Source organism: Mustela putorius, unplaced genomic scaffold (genome assembly GCF_011764305.1).
Source record: "Mustela putorius furo isolate JIRA1106 unplaced genomic scaffold, ASM1176430v1.1 tig00003853_pilon_pilon_pilon, whole genome shotgun sequence".
In the NCBI taxonomy this organism is placed as follows: Eukaryota; Metazoa; Chordata; class Mammalia; order Carnivora; family Mustelidae; genus Mustela; species Mustela putorius.
In genome coordinates this window covers 23,873,328-23,895,468 of record NW_025422005.1, presented here as the reverse complement: position 1 = coordinate 23,895,468, position 22,141 = coordinate 23,873,328, and the positions used below count along the sequence as shown (strand labels likewise).

The 22,141-nt window shown below is 53.1% G+C and overlaps 2 protein-coding genes across 4 annotated transcripts; both read right to left on the bottom strand.

Moving 5' to 3' along the window:
* Positions 1–69: 69 nt before the first annotated feature.
* Positions 70–4,506, bottom strand: CCDC28B (coiled-coil domain containing 28B). Its single transcript, XM_004740922.3, has 6 exons — positions 4,359–4,506; positions 2,951–3,141; positions 1,685–1,851; positions 1,372–1,565; positions 1,148–1,170; positions 70–249 (listed from the first exon to the last, which is right to left on the bottom strand). The coding sequence occupies exons 2-6, from the start codon at positions 3,112–3,114 to the stop codon at positions 195–197; spliced, it is 603 nt and encodes a 200-aa protein (XP_004740979.1). The 5' UTR covers positions 3,115–3,141; positions 4,359–4,506; the 3' UTR covers positions 70–194.
* Positions 4,507–7,197: 2,691 nt separating this feature from the next.
* On the bottom strand, positions 7,198–22,087 carry TXLNA (taxilin alpha). Of its 3 annotated transcripts, none has more exons than XM_004740928.3 (11): positions 21,958–22,087; positions 21,166–21,375; positions 19,973–20,311; positions 18,202–18,293; positions 15,543–15,713; positions 14,089–14,283; positions 13,331–13,450; positions 13,028–13,102; positions 12,217–12,309; positions 11,772–11,867; positions 7,198–10,626 (listed from the first exon to the last, which is right to left on the bottom strand). In XM_004740928.3, the coding sequence occupies exons 2-11, from the start codon at positions 21,341–21,343 to the stop codon at positions 10,300–10,302; spliced, it is 1,686 nt and encodes a 561-aa protein (XP_004740985.1). In that variant the 5' UTR covers positions 21,344–21,375; positions 21,958–22,087; the 3' UTR covers positions 7,198–10,299. The 3 variants fall into 3 exon arrangements, with proteins under 3 accessions (XP_004740985.1, XP_012902009.1, XP_004740984.1); XM_013046555.2 differs by having other exon boundaries at positions 21,918–22,064; XM_004740927.3 differs by lacking the exon at positions 21,958–22,087 and adding an exon at positions 21,639–21,786.
* Positions 22,088–22,141: the final 54 nt, after the last annotated feature.

Here is a 22,141-nt window from a genome sequence, read left to right as displayed (position 1 = left end):
CGCGCAGGGGTGACTCCGGGTTCTTCTCCGAGTGAAGGCGCAAAGAGGGGAGGAAGCACACGGAGCCGGTGTCTTTCTTTCTGGTTTAATTCCATCTAGTGCCCCCCACCCCCGTAGCACCTGGGGGGATCGAGTCCGTAAAAAGTCACAGTTTGAAGGGGATGGGAGGAGCAGTCTGGGCCTGGGTCCGACACCTATACAGCTGACTGCTCCTCGGGTTCGGCGTTCTCGGCCAGGTGCAGCTTCTGTCTGTGCCAGTCAGTCAAGGATTGCGATGCTTTGGACCCCAGTCTTTCCAGCCCTGTCTGCCCATCCTACATTGGCTTAGTTTTCCGAACCGCACAAAGGGGCAGACAAAGGTGATTCGCGGTTCAGGTGGCAGTCCACACCCACCCTTCTTGCTAGATGGCTTACTCCCTTCTCTTTGGGTCTAGATCGTGCAGGTACGTGCACTCGCACTATTTCTGGCTGAGACTAGCTGGGGAGATAATCTAAATCAGTGAAAAGAATTACTCAATGTCAAGAAGAGTAAGACAGCTTTGCCATGGATTGGTGTCAGCTAAAGTACTGGCAAAGATTTTCTTTTGAAGATTTTATTTTGGGGGTGCCTGGGTGGCTCAGTCAGTGAAGGGTGGGACTCTTTATTTCTGCTCAGGTCATGATCTCAGAGTTGTGAGATGGAGCCCTGCAGGGAGCTCTGCCCTAGGCATGGAGCTTGCTTAAGATTCTTTGCCTCTCCCTCTGTCACCCCTCTCTCTTTTAAAAAATTTTTTCAGTAGTGTAACCACAAAGGTTTTATTTTTAAGTAATCCCTGCCCCCAACATGGGGATCAAATTCACAGCGCTAGAGATCAAGAGTCTGAAGCTCTACCGACTAAGCCATCCAGGGGCCTCGCTTGCAAGGATCTTCATAAGTAGATAAATCACATTCCCTATAACTATCTTTCTCCTGATAGTCGGGAGAAGTCTGCGTGGGAGGCAGCTTGTGGCTAATTCTGCTTCGGTAGGACAGGAAGGGGGAGATGTTGGTTTTATTGTAAATACTCCTAGAGGGTGGTGGGGACAAGGAAACTGATTTTATCTGTGGGAGGTGTGACACACACACACACACACACACACACACAGCAGGGTACCCCGGAAAGGATACATAGAATTACTAAGATCTTCCAGCTGTCAACAGAGAGGAAAAAAGGTTTCTGTCAGGAGATGCACCAGGCCAAACCTCAGATGCTCTGTGAGGCATCTTCTGGTGGGGGTTGGCGCTCCATGCACCCCCAGTTTTTCACCGAGGGGCCAGAAATAGCCTTAGGATCATGTACCTCCCCCACCCTCTCGTGTCCCCAGGAACAGAAGCCCCCAGCCCTGACCCACATTGCTAAGCAGCTGGTCCAGGTTGCGGTCAGCCATCGTCTTCTTCTGCTCCTCAGGCAGCCCCTCAGTGACCCCGTCCTCTTCTTCCTCCTCCTCCTCCTCCTCCCCACACACGTCCAGGCTGAAGTGCAACCGGGCCAGCTTCTCCTGCATCTCCCGCACATGCTCCAGCTGCTCAAAGGAGCATTCCTTCCCTGGACAACACCTGTCTGAGCCCTGGGAGCAGCTTGGGACCCTGGCCCCAGCCGCGGCCCAGGGACCAGGCCCTCCTGCCCCACCCACACACCCTCTCAGTCCAGCCCCTGAGACTCACCAAAGGCCTGCAGCCGGCCTGAGTGAAAATCATTGAGCAGGTTCAGCAGTCCCCCCTCCATCTCATAGACGTCGGTCACCTCGGTCAGAAAGGAGTGCTGCAGGGGCGTGCCTGCAGAGCCACCCCCACTTCCGGCCAGCACTGGGCGACATTTCTCCTTGCCTACCCTGGGTGGGGTGGGCATGACCAAGGTCACAGGATGGGGGCAGCCAGGAACCGAAGGTTTTCATGCCATCGGACTATGCACTAATTCACCTTCCTATCTACTCCCAAACAGAAATGGATGTTTGCTCTTCTGACCCTGCCCTGGGCTCCAGGACTGGGAAGTGGGTGAGGAGGGGTAGGGAGAATAGTCAAAGGAAGTCTTTTTCTTCAGGTGACACTCAGCCAGAACCGGGGCTGGAGGGGGCGCTCTGGGGCTTCTGTCCGAGCCCTGCACTCATTCCTCCCATGACCCTGGGGAATCACTCATCCTCCCTGGGGACAGTTACTCCTTATTGCCATGACAGCCATCTTACCTCTCCCCAAAATATCTTTCCGCTCCTATTTCAAAACGGTTTTGAATTTTCCACTGTCCTCAGGATAACCCTGAAGGACCTTTCTCAGCCCGCACCCCCCCCTTCCTGTTGCATTTCCTACTAGTCTTGCTTCAGCCCTGGGCTTCAGTGACAGCCCCCTGCAGCCATCCCCAGACGGATCTGTCGGGCAGACAGTGTGCAAAACCACAGGGAGGCACAGTCATGGGAGAAAGAACACCTTGTTTCGTGGGAAACAAACATGGAGACCTTGTACGGTCGAATTCAGATCCCCAATCATTTAGAAAAATTAAGCAAAAATTCAGATCGTACATCTGGGTCTCCCTTTACCATCTCCTGCTCCATGACACTCGAGGGCAACAGCCACCTGTGGTTCTGGGAACCTCCCAGCCAATATTTTTCTTCCATACTTCTGTTCTGTCAGGCAATTCCTTCAGCTTAGACATTCTCTCTCTCTCTCCAGTGCCCTACAGCCTCTCTTTCTGGCATCGCTCACTGCCTGTTCTGAGGAGATCCCAGTCACCATCTGGCCTTTCCCCACACCTGAGGACAGAGACTGGGGCAGAGGCAACTCTGAGTTTTCTCTCAATGACCCGTGGGGGCAGCCCCAGGGAAGGCATCAACTGTTGCTAAGGCTAAGGCTTAGGCTAAGGCTATCTTTACCTTCCCACAGGGCTGAGCCCAGAGTTGGGGTCCCTCCCTCCTTGCCCTGCTTTCCTTCTGTACCCACCTCTTGAACTTGGCCCGCTGCTTGGGGGACGGCAGATGAGGGAGTCCCAGGGCCAAGGAGCCGCTGTGGCTGGTGGGCACGGGGACCCTTCGTAATGTGCCAGGGGCCTGGGCTGGCTGGGTCAGGCAGGGCTTGGGACTCCTTTTCTTCTTCTTGTCCTCCATTGGATCCCGGCTGGACCTCAGGTCCCACTGAGATAGTGAGAGGCAAAGCCATCACTTCACCTGGCCACCCTGGCAAAGGAAGGACCCTGGGACCTTCCCACCTTCCCCCTCATAACTGCCAGGGTCTTGGTCCTTTCCTCTGTCCAGGATGGGCAGGGCCCGGATGCCAGTGCCTTCCTGCTAGGGTCTTGGATTTGTATTTGAAGGAGCTTCCAGGGCCCACCCCAGGTCCCCCACCTGCCCTCCAGCCCTGGCCTGAAAACCTGGCCCCTGCCTGGAAGGGCTGGACCAGACACCATTGTCCTGCTGCTGCTGGGATTTCCTGTCCCAGGAGCTGACGGGGCGGAGCTGGCAGGGGAAACGGAGAGGGAGGCAGAGTGGATGTGAGCCGGCAGGAGGCCAGTGGACGATTAGGGGTGTCTTAACTAGGTTCTCTTGTGTTTAATCAGCTGTCCAGGCAGGTGCTGACAAATCCCATCGGCAAGGGAGGTGACCGAGGTGTGGGTGGGGGCGCCTGGGAAGACTTCAGTGTCAGACTTTCACCACCAGAGGATGGGGAATGGGGCTCACTGTGGGTACCCTGCCACTCAGACGCCATCATCCCTCCTCTTCAGCCAACCCCAATCTCAAACATCAGGCAGTTCCCAGAAGTTCTCTGGGACGGGCTTCCTGCCTCTTCCCCCTCCCTGGTCAGAAAGGCCCTGCTCCGCTTCAGCTGCAGCCAGGGGTGGGGGGCTGGGGGGTCCAGCAGCTGGCTGCCTCGGCCTCCCACAATGGCTGCGCCTGTGGCTGGCACTGCTCGGCCTCCAGGCCAGCTCCACCCCCCAAGCCTCAGGTCGGCTGAGGTCCTCCCGGAGGAGGCCCTCGCAGGGGCTTTCCCAAGCTGCTTGCTTCCAGGCTGCCGCCACCAAGCCTCGGTCTGTGCTCTGGGATGGTGGGGCCACTGGGGGCAAACTGGCACCTGGCTGGCCAGCCCCAAGGGGGTGTGGTGGAGGGGAGACCAGAGCACGTCCTCTAACTTGCATTGCAGTGGCTTGGCCCAATTAGGGAATTGATAGAAGAAATGCAGCAGGAGCCCCTGTTCCCCAGGAATGGCTGGGGACCACCGGGGATCTATTTCCCAAGCTGTCTTCAAAACCGCGTGCCAAATGGATCGCTCAACTGGGGAGCCAGGATCCGAAACGCAGCCTCAGACCCGGGATGTTCCGCACCCCCGACACACACCGTGGAAGGGGACAACTGACCTGGAGGTGTGGGGTCTGGAGTGGCGTTTCCGAGCCGTTCCCTCCGCCCTCAGCGCTCTCCTCCTAGGGAACTGAGCAGATGGCTGTAGAGCTAGCAGGAGGTAATTTGCATTTAAAGAGAAAGTGACCTCCTTTAGCAGTGGGGATACGGGAAAATGGGAGGAGTCTACGACAGTTCCTCGGCTGTCCCTCTGACTTGACGTTATTTTCCCAGCTGAGCTAAAGTGACTAACGTTCTTTGTGTGATGGCAATCTTAAAACCTCACTTTCCCATCAGTTTGGGGAGAAGCTACAGTCCCTTACAAAATGGTAGTGGTTTTGTCAGAAAGCCAGGGTGGGGAGATAGGGATGTGGGGCAGAAAATGTAAATAAGCATGTAAGACATATAGATGCATATGCATATATATATGCAGCAGCAGCAGAAAGAAACTGCAAGAGAAGACAACCGTCTATTGAGTTGAGGTCCCCTATTAAGCACTTTATGTACATTTAATCCTCATAACAATCCTGCAGGAACTTACTGTCACCATCCCATTTGCTGAAAGTAAACTATATTTTGAGGGTAATATCACTCATCCCACGATACCCAGACACTGGTAAGCAGTGAGGGTTATGTTCAGCCCCTGACTGAAGTGATGGGACCAAACCCCCCCCCCCCACTCCCAGGTCGAAGAGACACGTGTGGGGAGCATCAGGTCAGAGGGACATCAGTGAGATTACCTGGTGCTTGACCCCAGCCCCCAGGAGGGAAACCTGAGTGCCACATGGAGACTGACCCAGCACTGCCCGTGCTGCTGGGGAGGCCAGATCAATGGGGCAGCTATTTAAAGACCTGGCAGAGGCTCCTAGCTCTGGTCCCCAGAGAACCATCTGATGCAACAGGAGACAGGCTTATCCTTGGCCCGGCTGCCCTGCAGTTTCAAATAGCTGCCCCAGGGCAACGTGCACAGCACCTTGGACCCCTTTCCCTCCCATGGGCAGGAGCAGCTTCCCGGTACCTGGGCTTCCAGATAAGTTAGGGAGTGATGGGCTGTTTCCACAGGCACCCACGCAGGGATCTTTCCCAGGTGCTTCCAACACCCAGACTGTTTCTGAAGTGAAGGCATTAATTCAGGACTTTGTCAATAACCAGAGGCTGGAAGGAGGGGTCTGCAAAGGCAGAGAGGACAACCTGTAGGCTGCTCTCTTCCAGGAGAGTGGTGGTGGGTGCAGGAGCCCCCCTAGGGTGAAGTTATCCTAAGAGATGCATGGCTTGGGAGTTTCAAGAGTTGGGGTGGCCTCCCTGGCCTCCTTCCAAAGGAGTCTTTGACTGGGGTCAGCTCTGAAAGGTATCAACCTGTTTAGACCCTGATCAGAAGGAGCAGAGGCTCCAAGGAGACCATCACAGCCAGCGTGAACACAGCTGCTTGTGGACGCCTGGAAGGAAGGACGTCTCTGCTGTTTTTTAGGCACTCATGTATCATCCTTTGTGCCAGGCCAAACCCAGGCTCCAGAGAGAATAGGGTGCTGGTGCAGGAGCCCCAACTTTTGCACCTAGGCTTGGCAGGGTGAGCAGGAATGTCTAAAAAATCAGCCCATTCTTCAGAATTGCATGCAGAAAGTGGTCTTCTCAAGGAGGGTACAAAATCAAAGGAATTCACAGGTAGGCCAATGCCAAAGGGTGCTGCCCATGGCAGACAGCCCCGAACAGCAGTGATCCAGGCATCTAATTTTGGGCCTCAATTAGCCTATGTCTAGGTTTCTCATCTCCGTACCTTATAATTCCTCACAGATCTTCCTAATGCCCTATTTGAACACCTTCAGTGGTTCCTCCAGTCCTCTGATCTAGCCCAGATTCCTTAACCTGGCACACGGACTCCTGGTGACATCCTCCCCCTACCTCCTGTGCACTTGCATTTCTAGGTGAACTACATTGCTACTAAATCAAGTTGTCAAACTTCTACCTGCTCTTTGGGTCATAAAGCCCTTCCAGGTGTCTACCCCTAGCTCCTTGCCGAAGGAGACAGGGCTTCCTTCACGGTTCCACAGCACCACTGCTGTTTATCTAGAAGTATCTTCTGGGGGGCTCAGATGGTTAAGTGTCTGCCTTCAGCTCATGCCATGATCCTGGGATCCTGGGATGGAGTCCCACATCGGACTCCTTGCTCGGCAGGAAGCCTGCTTCTCCTTCTGCCTACAGGTCCCCTTGCTTGTGCTGACAAAATCTTAAAATTGGGGCACCTGAGTGGCTCTGTGGATTAAAGCCTCTGCCTTCGCCTCAGGTCATGACCCCAGGACCCTGGGATCAAGCCCGGCATTGGGATCTCTGTTCTTCGGAGAGCCTGCTTCCTCCTCTCTCTCTGCCTACTTGTGATCTCTGTCAAATAAATAAATAAATGTCTTTAAATATTAAACAATGATAAAAAAAATAAAAATCTTTCTCCAGGGCACCTGCTGGCTCAGTCAGTAGAGCATGTGAGGCTTGATCTAGCTGTAAATTCAAGCCCCACATTGGGTGCAGAGACTGAGCCATGCAGCCACCCCACAGAGATCACTTAAAAAAAAGTATCTTTCTTCACCACTAGCCTGACCCTTCATGGGGCAGGGCCAACTTTTCATTGAATGAAAGAAATTTAATGCCTCTATGTATATGAGCATCATGCCAACTTTGCCAAGGGCTCTGCTCAGGCAGTTCAAATGAATTTGTTTGTGGTGACTTGGCAGGTGTTGGGGGGGGGGGCACTCAGGAAGATGCCTGATACAGCACAGCCAAAGGCTCCGGAGCGGATCCAGAGGAGTCAGTGATGGCTAGATGGATCCAGAAGCACCAAATGACCACAGCGGTCAGGAGAGACACCAGTAAGGCAACAGACTCTTTATTTAATGTGGTTTAAAATACATCAAAATCAAGTCCCTGGCTGTTGTGAATACCAAAAGGAGACCAAAAAAAAAAAAAAAAAAAAAAAAAAAAAAAAAAAAAAAAAAAAAAGCTGTCAGCACAGCTTTAAAACAAACCTGGGTGGCCAGGTTGGACCATATGGGAAGCAGTTACAGGGACAGAAGGCAGCACCCCTCCCCCAGGCAGGTGCCTGGCTGTCCCTGGGGTGACCACCTCTGTGCTGCTCAGGTGGGAGGGCTGGGGCAGCAGCTGGAGTCAGCTCAGCAGGCTTTGGCCCTCCCCCCCCAGCTACTAGGGCAGTTCCACTGACCTCTGGGTCAGCCCTCAGCAGGGCCACTGTGATGGGAGCGGTGGAATGGAAATAACCATCTTCACAGACAGAACATTCTCCTAAAGAAAGTGCCTGAGCTCAGCCCATGGTCCAAAAACCTCATGGAAAACAAAATTAAAACAAAGTGCTGCCAATACCACTCAAGAATCTGGTGTATGTGAGGCTCTCAGCCGGGCAAGGTCTGGAACACAAATTACTGTCAGCAGGGCCAAGGGCTCTGGGCGGCGAGCCTCACCAGCAATGGTCCCCTGGAGGAAGCGCGAGCAATCTTAAGACTCCAACACAGCTCTTGGTCCTAAAACTGAGGTCATGTGCATGGGACCTGCCCTGGAGAGGAAGGCATTGGCCTTCAATCCAGTTAGGCCACCTTCCCTGCATGGGGCCCAGGCTCATGGCTGGCGAGGGCAGCGCCCAGGCACCTGGGCGGACTTTGGAAAGCAGAACAAGCAGAGCAGCCGTAGTGATTAGTGTGATTTGGTCAATGAAGAGAAGAGGGACAGGAAGAGGGAAAATGGAAAATGGAATCCTCATCCGTAGGCTGACCCGGACACCTAGACATGGCTGGAGCTGAAAGCAAAGGTTCTACTCACCCAGGGCCTGGATACAGGATCCGGGAAGCCTGGCTGGGCCACCTTGCTCACTGCAGCCCCACAGTAACTAGACCAGTTCTCTGGGGGTGGCTGTGCCTTACAGCTGGGAACCCCCACACTGGGCTCCTACGGCCAGCCCCTCAACCGCACAGGTTCTATGAGGTAGCTGAAGCGAGGCAATCGCACGGGCTACTGCAGGCCTCTTGCTCTTTCAACCAGACAGACAGAAGCTTGCTCTTCCCTGTGCTTCCAGAGCCCAGCAAACCCTGCACGGGGCTGGCAGTTCTTGTGTGTCTCAGACTGACACGGGGGCTGGGAGGGTGGGGCGAGGAAAGCCTTACTGGGCAAGGAAAAGGCAGGTCCAGGGACCACTCCAGAGGGCAAGATCTTAGGGAAACACTTCTCCACAGGAGAGCAGGATATACCAGGACTAGCGGGAAATACTCAGAGGCCAATCGATGGTAGCTGCCATGGGGGCAGCGGAACAATGGTGTGCCGTTCATCTGCCATCTCTGGTCTAAGTTGTAACATGTTACAGGAGCCCTCTGCACTCTTCGTGAACCTGTTTATGGGAGGGACTGAAGTGAAAGGCATGAAGAGCGGGCTGGGAGTTGAAGATGAAGGGCCCTGCAGGACACTGAACTAGCTTCAAGGAAATTCAGCAAGAAACAAAAGCTCCCTCAGCTACACTGAAGCCAAGGCCCAGGTAGAGGTGGGGTGTAGTACCGCAAGCCCAGCTTCCCAACCCATGCCTCATTCTGCTGTCCCAGAAAATTCTTCCGTATAGACTGGTGAATACCCTGGCAAGTATGCAACCAGTAGAACCTTCAGGCCAAAGTACCAAGTACTGGGGTGTGAGGGGGTCACAAGACCCAAAATGTCAGCCATTCTATGGATTTGAGGCTCATCAATCGTCAAGTCTCACGCTGTCCCTCAGGTGTCAGACAAGAGCTGGGGGCTCCCACACAGGAAGTGAGATGTCAAGGACATACTTCAGCTTATTCCTTAGGCAATGGAACCAGGGCAAATCTCAAGGATTACACATGAAGGGTGGGGTCAGAAGCAGAAACAGACTCCTAAAAGCCAAGGGGACGACAGTTGGGCACAGGGCCCAGCAACCGCCGCATGGAGACAGCGGTGATGGGCATCAGCAGTGGCGTCCCAGGACTGAAACACACAGGCAAGCTTGTGGTAAAACCATGAGAGGCCCTTCCCTTCCTCCTAACTGCAATCCGATTTCACCAAACAGGAAAGCTCAGCACCAACGTGGCAAAGATACCAGCTGGGGTGGTGAGGCTGGGGTGCACTGGAAGGCAACTGTGCCAGCAACCCTCCTCCTTCCTCAGATCAATACACACACTGTCATGTGCAAAACAAACAAAAAACACAAAAAAAACAGAAACCTTCAGAAAGCATCCTTTGGGTGGTCTCGTCAATCATTTGTGCAGGCTAGAGAGGCACCTGTGAATGATAAGGCTACTGAGAAGCATTGCCGGCCTGGTCCTGGCACCACCTGAGGGCTCCCTAACCATGTACCAGCCCACAGCCACTTTCTCCAGGTCCCCTCTCCAGAGCAGGACAGCAGTTGGATCCCCAGCTCTGTGGGCCCTGCCCAGGGACCCCCCCTTCTCCAGGTTGAGAGAAGTAAAGGAGGCTCCAGGGCAGCTAGGAGAGCCAGAGTTGCCCAAGCCCTGCTAACGAGGGAAACGCAGTCAAGGCCCAAGTGTGTCACTTGTCACAAGCCCTGAAGGGCAGAAGGGGGGGGGGTGTCTGAGCCTCAATCAGGCAGGGGCAGGCTCAAGTCACTTGTCCTGCCAGCTCACTGGGACAGCAGCTACATATGGCAGCTCCTCTTTGAGACTCTTCAGCTCAGAGAAGAGCCAGTGACTCGACTCGTACACACCCCCACCTCCAGTGGAAGCCCATGTTCCGCAGAGAGAGAGGAATGTAGGAGGCCTTACACATATGCCATATGTATGTAAAACTGACCCACAGAATTCAAAACTGCAAAGTGTCAGATGTCAACCAGGTCGGAGCACCCTGGACCTCAGCACCGGACTGCTGAGCGATGGGAGCCCTGCCTGGGCTAGGCCTGGCTGGGCCGTTCGCTCCCTTCCCAGCACGCCCCCCGTGCCAGGTTCCCTAGGCGGTGGTGGAGGTGGGCTCCTGGGGCCCCACTTGGCCAGGTGTTTCTGTGCTTGCTGCTCCTGGGCAGCAAGGAGCTTCTGAGACCCTTGGGGAGCTCGGTGACTGGGCCCCAGGACCCTCACAACCCTGCTCCCTGGAGGCGGTTGTGGCTTCTGGTCTTCGCTCAGGGCCGCTGTCAGGGAGGGAGCCCTGGCCACCAGCACTCAGGTCCTGTACCCTTTTGTTCAGGTCATTGCGCTCTGTCTGCAGTGCCCGGCACAACTTCTCCAGCCGCTGGATTTTCACCTGTAGGCCCTCCAGCTCTTTGTCCCGGAGTGTTTTCTAGGGAAAGAAATGGGGCCTTACTGCCACGCCATCAACCCCAGAAGCCAGAGTCATGTGGTAGGAAACATTTACACTTGAATGACACCGGGGACAGATCAGAGCCCAAAGCTGGTCCTTTCCTAGTGAAACAGCCATGATGGGTGCCAAGACCTGCTGCTGGCAGGGGGTGCTGCAGTGCAGAGAAGGGCGTGGCTTGAAGACAACGTATTTCTCCATTTATCCACCAGATGACACAAAGTCCGACATGGCTTTTGGAGCCTATTTCCTTATCTGTTAAAATGGACTATGAGGTCACCTGGGTGGGTCAGTTGGTTAAACATCCAACTCTTGATCTGGGCTCAGGTCAGGATCTCAGGGTTGCAAGATGGAGCCCGTCAGGTTCTGTGCTCAGCAAGGAGCCCGCCTGAGATTCTCTCCTCTCCCCTCTGCTCACACATGTGCCTGCACACTGTCTCTTTCTCTCAAATAAATAAATCTTTTTTTTTTTTTAAGGTTTTATTTATTTGAGAGTGCATGCACGTGTGCACAAGGGTGGGGTGGGGGGAGAGGGACAGAGAGAAAAGCAAACACCCCGCTGAGTGGGGAGCTCAACTTGGGGCGATCCCAGGACCCTGAGACAATGACCTGAGCTGAAGTCAAATGTCAGATGCTTTACCAACTGAGCCACCCAGGTGCCCCTAGACAAATAAATCTTAAAAAAAAAAAAAAAGGGGGGGGGGGACTGCTGACATCAACTTCACAGATCTTGAGGAGGTTCAATGAACTGGCATTATATAAGACAGTCAGAAGGGTCTAGTATATAGTAGCTTCTCCAGCAATTAATTCCTTTCTTCTATATCTCAGACCATGAAGTCAAATTACCTAAGCTACTCTGCATATGAACTGTATGCATCACTGCTACCCTTTGGTTTTTTGGTTCTTGAATTTCCCATTTGTTCTCTTTGCTTCTACTGCAGACCTACCACTGGGCTCACCATCTCCCATGGGGCAATAGTTGGCGGTGCCTTTGGACCTGGACAGATAGACACACAAGTCCCAGCTCCATGACTTACTGGTAGAATGTAGAGGGGAGGGCCCAACACTCAAAAACTGCAACCCCGTCTGCCACCTCTCCCCCCAGCTGCAGAGCACACCCAGCCCACCTCCTCAGCCATCTCAAGCAGGGCCTTGTTGCTGCTCTCCCACCGGGACCGGTACATGGTGGTTTCTTTCTCCAGCTTCTTGATCTTCTTAGTCATCTGGGTTATGGGACAGACAGAAGGAAATGGTCAGGCGGCCAGACCATCTGTGTATCTGTGTCTCCAAGATGGGGAGCACTCCCAAGGGGGCAAGGTATTACAGTGCCTCCGGTGCAACCGCAGGACATCACAAGGTAAATGCCACCACCACCAACAGGGAATGACAAGGCTGTGCCCCTTCTCTAGGATAACCTGGAGGATGCACAGGTCAGTGATGCTTCCTTCAGAGGCGGGGTGAGGCTCTGATCCCTCCTTACAGGCCATCCTTGGTATCAATCACAGTTCATGGAAACAGCTCCCCAGGGGTGGGGTCTTCCCCTGCAGCCACACCCAGCCTGGACACTGTTACCTTCTCCATCTCCTGTTTGAATGTGGTGAACACCTCACTGCTTTTGGAAAGAGTGTTCTGGAATTCCTCAAACTTCTCTGTGTATAGGGCCAGCTGGGTGAGGAAGAAGCCCAGAGATAAGATTAGGCCTCTCTGGAGGGCATTTCTGGTTAGCACAGTCAGACCCAACCATGGACCTCTGACCCAACAATTCTACTGAGATGCCACTTTTCTTTTTTTAAAACAATTATGTTTATTTCACAAAGAGAGTGAGAGAGCACAAGCAGGGGAGTAGGAGGCAGAGGGAGAGAGAGAAGCAGGCTCCCTGTTCAGCAGGGAGCCTGACTCGGGGCTCGATCCCAGGATCCTGGGATCATGACCTGAGCCAAAGGCAGATGCTTAACTGACTGAGCCACCCAGGCGCCCGAGATACCATTTTTCTTTAAAACAAAACAGTAACTACGTATTTGGAAGGACAGAATCCAAAATGTTAAGCTTAGAAAGCAGGATTTGGGATGACTTATATTTTGCCTCTACATGTTCAAACTTTTCTTCTAAAATTAAGTACAATTAATGTAATTAAAAACAGCCGTTCCTTCCCTGCCTCCTCAAAAGCTGCACGACACTTGCAACTAGGAACAAAGTCCTTCAAGCTCACCTAGCCACCTGGTCACCACCACAGCAGCTGGGCGGGTCCAGAGAGAACAAAGGCTCAGCAAGGTCACACAGCAGTCAAGGTGGTCCTAGAATGAGGGTCCCCATTTCCCTCCCCCAGGATGGGGCCCAGCAAGCGGACCTCAGAGGCACAGGGTCAGGACCCACTCTGTCTCACCTGCTGCTTCAGGTGGGTCTCCTGCTGCTTCATCAGCTCGCACATCCTCTGGGACTCCACTGCCTCTTTGAGGAGCTATTTCCAAGACAGGACCCCAGATCCTGTCAGAAGCCCCTGAGGGGCTGTTTGGCCTTTTTTAACCGTATGCCCCAGGACCCACTGAAGTGTCCTGCTCTCTGACTGAAGCAGTGCCCTGGTCCTCCGGACAGGAACCAACCCCTCCCTGACAAACTTGACTATGAGCTGTGCCAGAACCCAACCCACCTCTTCCCAGACGCCCCACCCTCAGGCCCCGAGCCTCACAAAATCCTTCTCCCGCTGGTGCCTCTCCTCTGCCTCCTTCAGCATCTCCTGGGCCTGCTGGAGCTTGGCGTCCACAAGCTGCTGCTGCAGGTCCTTGTGTTTGAAGACTTTGTCGATATGCTGCGGCAAAGCGTGGTGGGAGGGCCACCTGTCAGCAGCTCCCTTTTGCAGGGAGGTCTGGGGGCTGCAGGGGCGACCCACCTGCAGAGACCCGAGTCCCCTACCCAGCCTCCCATCTCATTCTGACATGCTGAACTCCGCGTGTTCCATAGCACATGGGCCTCACGTTTCTGGAATGTCTACTTCCCAACCTCACCTTGTTTCTCTCCAGTCAGTCCTGGGTGTGCAAAGGGATGGAATCGGCTCCCAGAAAGCCAAGTAATAAATACACTCAAACTTCCGACCCCAGTAGATCTCTCTGCAGGACTAACAACCCTCACTTTTGGAGCCCGGCTCCCTTGTAAATGGGAAGAAAGGACAAAAACGACACCCGCACCAACACAACAACTTAGCCCCATCGGCAAAGATCTGCCCCATCTAGAGACCAAGACTAGATGTGCGAATTTCAAGGCAGTCCTAACTGCTGGAGGGGCCCTGGGAGCCAGGAGAGGGGGAGACAGAAAGAATGGGGAGGAGGCGGTGGACTCAGGGTGGCTTCAAAGGTCAAAGCAGCTGAGCAAAGGCACGTGGAGACTTCACCTACATTCTGGATAGCAAAGGAAAGGTGGCCGGAGTGTTGGCCGGACGGGGCTCCTCACCTCCTCCCGCAGCTCGTACTGCTCGATCAGCTTCTTGAGCCTCTCTGCCAGCTCCATGTTCTCCTGGCGCAGCTTGGAGTTGCGTTCATTGTGCTGTTCCATCTGCAGCTGAATGTCATTCAGCGTCACCTGGAAGTGTGAGGTCACCTCCTTGCGCTTCTCCTCTTCCTCCCGGGCACGCTGCACGCCTTCTTCCTGGGCAGAGAAGTCAGCCCTGGCTTCGTCACCTGTAGCTCCCCAGTCAGCCAGGGTCTGTACCGACAACCCTCCCTGCTCTGAATGAGGAGCAGCCAGGTTCCAAGATGTCATGCAATATGGGCCCCCAACGGACCCCGTGTCTATCAGGGAGAGATTCTCTCCCTAGAAAGATGTAGACGTACACTAAGTGCCATTCTAGAGGAACCTGGATCTCCCCAAGCCCATTCGTTCAGACTTCAGGTTAAGCAGTCTTGTTTCTGTGCTTTCATTTCTCATCTCTCCCCCTCCACTCCCAACTAGTTAAAATTCAGTAGTGGCCAGGTCGGTAAGACTATGCAGAATTAGGCAAGCAGACACCACTGGTGGGAAAGCAATGTGGCACAATCTATGAAAATTTACAACGTAAATTTCACTTCTGAGGTTTATCCTACGGGTACACTGTGTACACTGAGCTGGGGATATATACAAGAACTTCCACTGTAGCTCTATGGATGCAGGAGTGTAAATTAGAAACCACCCAGCAATTCCTTCACTAGGACACTGGTAAAATAAGGTAAGTGAAATCAACGATGCTGTCAAACAGAATGAGACCGTCCTAACTAAAGTGAGGGAAAGACAGCTAGGCATTCTGGGAGTGAGAAGCCAGGACAGGATGTGAAACGATACACAGACGGCGGTTCCGTTTAGAGGACCCTGTGGAGAACCACAGACAGACACAGGTAGTCTGTAGGCTGCACTTAAACTCACGTGTGAGAAGGTGTACTTCCAGTGGTTTCTGCTGGACACTGGGGTTGAGGAGGGTGGGCACCTGTCACTTTCGACACCTTTGAATCCCTCATACCTTGTTTATAGTGAAGTTCAAATTTGTCAAAGACCAACTAAAAATGAGCAAAATGTGTGGCAAAACACCATACATTTGTTGACCTAAGTATGTTGAAAATAAATGATCCAGAGGTCATAGCAGTGACTGGGCATTAACCAAACTGACCCCCACCCAGAAGAAGAGAAAAGATCCAGCACTCCAGACTGCGGCTGGGAGAGGAGCCACCCACCAGCTTTCTGAACAACATGGAAGCCCTGCCTCCAGGGCTCCCTTTGCACCTCAGTCCTCACCTTACCTGAAACAAGTATGGGGCAAGTGGTAACAAGCAGCTGCCTCCAAGGTAGGGTGATCCTGGGAACATCTATATGTCTGCCAAAAGCCCACCAAAGAAAAGTGGAAGTCAAGGGAAGCCACGTGGCAGGAGCCAGCCCACCTTGAGGGAGCGGTTGTGGCGCTGCAGCTCACGACACAGGCTCTCCAACTTGCTGCGAGCCAGCACGGCCTTGCTGTGCTCCCCGCGCAGGTGGTCCTTCTCCTGCACCAGCTGGCTCTGCTTCTTCTGCAGCAGCTTCATCTGCTTCTGCGAGTTCCGATGCTCCTCCAGCTGAGGACGGGGAACTTGAGTAAGTGCCCCGTGGCGCTCTTCCTCAGGGACCCTTGCCCTCTCCCAACTCCAGCTGTCAACAGCCCCCAATGGACATCGTGTGGGTGCTTTACACACTTCTCTGATAACTCCAAGGGCAAGGATACAGAAATGGGCACTTGGGACAAGCAGGGGTGCAGAGGCTGCAGACCCCACCTTCTCTGTGCTCTGACTCCAGAGACAAAGTTTGCAAGGCTCTCAACTCTTGGGACACTCATGCCCTACGAGGAGACTCCCTACCACCACTTCTTGTACTCAACAGACCCCCATCACTCCCACTTGCTGCTCCGAGACTCAGCATCATTTCTCTCCTCAATGTGATTGCTGTTAACATTTTGGCCTTTTCATTTCGGATAGATCTTAAACTTCTCCCCAGACCCTGCCCTCTCCTCCCGATCAGCTATCCTACCACAAGCCTATTCAACACAGATACAGTGCTGCTCAATGATGTAATGACAACTCTTCCAGAGGCCACATTAAAAAGGTAGAAAGTAGATGAAATTAACACTAGTAAAATATTTACTTAATCTAATATCTGAATATTATAATATTCCACCTGAAATCAATGTAAAAACTTTTGAGTATTTTATTCTTTCCCTTTCCTTAGATATCTGTAATCCAATGTGCACCTTAGGCTCAGAGCACGTCCAAATCTAGGCTACCCACATACATTTCAGCTGACTAGTGGTTACTATCCTGGACAGTCAGACCCAGATTTTGTCATTACCCAGAAGGACACACACCTCCAGTATCTCATCCCAGGGCAGGACCACTATCAACTGTCATTCTAGCTCCTTCCCTCCAGTATCTGTGGTCCCAGAAAGTCTACCATATTGGACCTCCAGCCCAATGATCAACCATCTTTTTGCTTTCCTTAAACTCTCTTTTAAATAATCACTGATCCTCTTACCTTAGATTTTTTACCCCCTTAGCTCTCTTCCCCCTTTCTACCAACGAAACTCCAACCCTGATATACCAGCCTTATGATTCCTCTGCGCCAGCACTGAAGCAGACTTGCCTGAAGCATCTCACTTTAAGTTCATGACCACCCCTCTGGGGCAGACCCTCGTCTGCCACGTGGCCCAACTATATTCCTTATGTTATTCACACTCCTCTTCCAGAGAACTATTTCGTCCTTGTCCTCCTCCACTTCAACTCTCCTCTCTCCCAGCAACAACTATCTTTCTCATTTCCCTGCGAATGGAAGCAACCAGAAGCACAGGGGCACAAGCTCCGCCTCTGCACAACCACCTCCACCTGCCCTCTCCTGCAGTCACCAGGACCCAGCCGTGCTTCCTAACACAGCCCACCCTCCCGCTCTGGCCCCTACCTCATCCTCTACTTGAGAATATCACTCTGGCGACTCAGCTCCTGCTCTCTTCATCAGTCTTTCCCTGGCTGGCTCATTCTGAAGGGGTGGTATCTTTTTTACATCCTGTCCTTTATTTAATCATTATAATAACCCCATCAGGCAGGTATGATTTCCCCAATTTTACAAATGAGAAAAATTCCCTATAGGAGAACTCCAGCTAACACATGCGAATGGAGTGAAAGAAGTTAAAAATAAGTAGTCAGGAAATGACCCTCAGTGGAGAAACACATTCATTCAAACTCTCCCATCCAAGTACTAACCAGGCCCGACCCTGCTTAGCTTCCGAGATCAGACGAGATCGGGCGCGTTCAGGGTGGTTTCATTCAAATTCTGATGGCAACCTGACAAGGGAGGAACCTGGCTGGTCCCACCAAACCCAGTGGACAATCTTCCATAACCAAAAGCGGGAGGAGCACACTGTGTTTCTCTACAGAGTACCACTTACAAGAAGTTATTATCAAAAGAGATGAAGTTGGATTGGATCAAGTTTCTAGAACTAATTTCCACTTTATCCACAGGAATCAAGAAGGTAAAATAAGAAGTTCAATAACACAAGCGAGAAAGTGAGGCACCCTACAGGATAACTCAGTAAGTCAATGACATGAGAAAAAAGTTAGCAGTAAGATAAAGACTGTTTTGGAGTAAAAGGAAAAAATGTTGTGAGGACCCAATGCATTAAAAGGACTTCCTCTAGACCCTGATTTGACCAAACTGACACTTTAAACAACCAGGGAGAGGTATTAGAGAGTATCATGTGATCAGCAACAATCATAAGTATGAGGACAGCGCTATGCATTTCCACGTTTTGGGGAGATGCACACTGAAGCACACAGGTGTGAGACGACGTGGTATTTGGGACTGGGGCCAGGAGCAGGGTTCTACCACTGGAATGTGAATAGTCGGCCTGGAAGAGGCCAGCTGGGACCCGACTCCCCAAGTGACAGACGGGGAAAAGGCTGAGAGAGAGGCTGAACAGTAAGTAAGCCACCCACCTGCCCCTGCACCCTCAACCCCATGCCAGGTGGCCTGCTGACTTTCCGAGGCAGGGCGGGTGCAAGGAGAAGGGGGAGAACTGACCAGTTCAGCATACTTCTTGCACAGAGCTGCCAGCTTCTCCTCTGGGGTGCTCAGCGTGTTCAATGTCTGCATCAGCAAGGTGATCTCCTTCCCTGCAAAGCACAGGGAGCAAAATCATGTACCCCCTTCTCTGGGGAATCTCCCCAGGCCTCGGCCCACACTCTTAGGCCCTGAGGCAGCCCTCCACCACTATACTTGATCTTGTTTGTTGAACTGGCTGTCAACCTGTCAAACCATGTGCTTCATCAGAGTGGCCGCCAACTCACTTCTGCCTACTGCTGTGGCCCCAGTGCCGCCCAGTACTGTCCCTAGTGCCCACTGCAGAGGACATGCTCAACAAACCCTTGACAGACAAATGACTCAGGCTATGTGGACACTCCATGGTGAACACTGGGGGTAGGTGAAAAAAACTGCCGCTCTACCAGCTGAAGAAAAAAAGACATCCCATTGGCCAATTAAGTGCCACTGTGTCGATGCAAGGAAGGCCCTTCTGAAAGAGGACAGATTCAAAAAAGGAACAGGTCTTGCTGGGAACGACTAAACTCTTATCAAGAGAGGCAGCCAAACTGAACTTTATTTGTTCCCTCCCAAAAACTGAACTTTAAAATGACTAAACCTTCCAATATTTGATCCCAAGATTAAGAAACAAACAAAAAAAACCAAACAAACATAAAACCCTCTTCCAATTAGAATGACCAGCAGAGGGTGTGGAAGTAACGACTAATACATGGGTATAGTATCACTTAGCTTTGATTCTTGAACACTCACACCAGGGCTCTCCCCCCCCACTAATAACTTTCTCTGTCTGTGCCTCAGTCAAGGACTCTTCCTTCTGTCCCCTGTACATAGTACAGCACCAAGCTCCTGAAGTGTCAACCCCAAGAGGCTCGAAAGATCAGTGTGGAGACTGCAAGCACAAGCACACAGGCCAAATCCAACCCCACGGGTAGGTTTGTTTGGCTCCTAGCATGTTAGTTGCCAACTGTTAAAAATCCAGAGACACTTGGGGCGCCTGGGTGGCTCAGTGGTTTGGGCTGCTGCCTTTGGCTCGGGTCATGATCTCAGGGTCCTGGGATCGAGCCCCGCATCGGGCTCTCTGCTCCACAGGAAGCCTGATTCCCTCTCTCTCTCTGCCTGCCTCTCTGCCTACTTGTGATCTCTGTCTGTCAAATAAATAAAATCTTTAAAAAAAAAAAAAATCCAGAGAGATTTCATGTAACTCTGCATGAAAGAAAGGGGAAAAAAAAAAAAAAAAAAAAAAAAAAAGAAGGCTGGCTACACCTAGCCTGTAGTGTTACATGCTATCAGCATGCTGGGACCAGATGGCAATCACCCCTTTAGATGAAGAAGGCCACGTCTTGTCCATATAGGGTCCCCTGTCTAATTTGGCTGGAGTCTTCAACCCTGGTCTAGTCCAAATCTAACTGTAGAGAAGTAAAAACTAAGGACCAGAAAGGAGAAAAGTCTTGCCCAAGTTCACAGGGCAGGTTAAAAAAAGTGCTGGCTGACACAGGAGCCCACTTAGGCCTCCTGCTCTTCATTTTTTCAAAGACGGATCAGGCTAGATTCCAGTTCCCATCTGCTCCCAAGGTCAGAAGCCGCTACGCAGTGAAAAACCTACATTCTCCGAGCCCACAACCCTGGCTTGGACCAAACTAATGTGACTTGCTGCTCTGAAGAGTAGTGTCCTCTGAATCCTGGCAGAGCAGGTTAGCCCAAGGAACGTCAGGTCCAAACTCCCCCGCCTCACCAGCAGCTGCCCTCTGCTCACCCAGACCCTTGGCTTTCTTCTTCTCCTGCGGCCTTCGGTGATCTCGGTCTCCAACCTCGTCACTTGCCCGGATCTCATCTGTGCCTGGCTCCCCTTTGGAGGTCTCCTTCTCACCATTGACTACCGGGGTCTCTGGCTCAGGCTCCCCATTTCGCGAAGCATAGGTCCGGGACTTGTCTGCATCTTCGGGCTCAGCAGGCTCACCCTGTGCCCCATCCTCACCTGGGCCCCCCTGATTGTTGTCCACACAGTATGTACTCAGAATGTCTTCCAACTGGCGACTCAGCTCCTCAGAGACATCACGGAGAGCCCCAGACTGAGCAGTTTTGGCTTGTGCTCCTACAGCAGGGCAGGATGACGGGCAGGAGAAACAAAATGGTTATTCCACTGGCTGAGATTTTCCAGGCCTGAACTTACTCGTTCGGGTTAAATGTTGCCTACCTTCTTTTTTTTTTTAAAGATTTATTTATTTATTTGACAGAGAGAGAGATCACAAGTAGGCAGAGAGGCAGGCAGAGAGAGAGGAAGGGAAGCAGGCTCCCCGCTGAGCAGAGAGCCCGATGTGGGACTCGATCCCAGGACCCTGAGATCATGACCCGAGCCGAAGGCAGCGGCTTAACCCACTGAGCCACCCAGGCGCCCCTGTTGCCTACCTTCTTTAAGCCTCAGTTTATTCACCTATAAAAATGATATAATTATCTCCCATGACTGCCCACCACTTCTGCCAGATGTGTGAAAGATATCAAGGAAATAAAGCATCCAGCACATAGGGATGGCTTGTACCTGGAGTTCAACATCTAGTCCATCCCCTCCTCCTCCCCGCAAAAATCATTTCTGGCTATTAAAAAAGTTCCAGGAAAGCCTCTGATGTGAAGAGCAATTACCCACTGGTGAATGAGGCTTTCCAACCTGGGCTGGCAGGTTGAGTGTCTCATTTGACTACCACCTCATTTAACGCTGTAAGAGCTTTCCCTCAAAACTTCCTTCCTGTGCTTAGAATGGGCGGCCCTATCAACACCCCCCACCCCGGGAAACGGGGATCGAGGGGTGGCACAGACTCAGTGCGGTCCTCCTCTCATCCTACGGTTCCTCCTTCCTTGGTAAACAGCAGCAGAAGCCTCTAACTCCAGAAGCCACCCAGTTGCACCGCAAACTCCTCCCCCTGCCCGCTGGAAACCAGAGCGGGCACACACCCTCAGTCTTCCCCGGAGCCTGGCTGGAGGAACCTTCGCCTTCTGTCGCAGGAGCCAGCTGGCTGGGCCGCCCCTGGGTTCCCTCTGGTCCTGCTTCCGCTTGCCCCGGGTTGTTTTTTGGGTTGGAAGAGTTGCCCGACTGCTTGGCAGTCCCATTCTTTTTGTCTTGGTTCTTCATTGTGGTCCGCAACGCTAGGCTGGGAGCAGGTCCTATAGAGACACAAGCACACTCGCTATTTTCCGGACTTCGAAATTCTTCATAGCTTGGGGCCGAAATCCCAGTACCGGGTGCACAGAGCTTCTCAGAACACACTAGCCGGCCTTCACCGGAGGGAGCCAACAACGGTCCTGTCTCTGGCCGGTCAGGGAAGAACGGCGCGCCCAGGCAGGTTTTCGGGCGCCGCTCCAGAAGCGGGGCAGGCAAGGCCTCCCTTTTCTCCAAGCCGCTTCCCGGCACTACAAGGCCCCCTTACCACAGGCAGAGCGCGGGATAGGCTCAGGGACGGAGACTGACGTGGCGAGACGCTCGATTCTCATCCCTCCCCCGGCCTCCAGGCCCCACGTGGGCCCCCCCACCCGCGCGCGCTGCCACCCACGCCCCGCGCTCCCTCCAGCCGCGCGCACTGCCCGCCCGCGCATGCGCACAGGCCCCAGCTCTGCCCCCCCGCCCCGCTCCCCCCACCCCGACCTGCGCCCTTGCGCGGACTCGCCGTGATTCTCCCCACTGGCCGAGAGCGTTCGGGCCCACAGACCTTCTGGTCACCTCGTCCGCCCACCCTTCGGGACACGCACCTCACCGCCGACCTCCTTACAGCTTCGCCCGCTCTGGCCTCGCACCGGAAACCCTGGGTAACTGCTGCCGGCCGAGCCGCCTGCTCCTGCTGCAGCCAATCAATAGCCGGCGCTCTCGCGGTGCTTGCTGGGAAAGATGAAGCGAAGGCGGCCTCTCAGGCGGGTGAGTTGGGAAAGCGGGGCG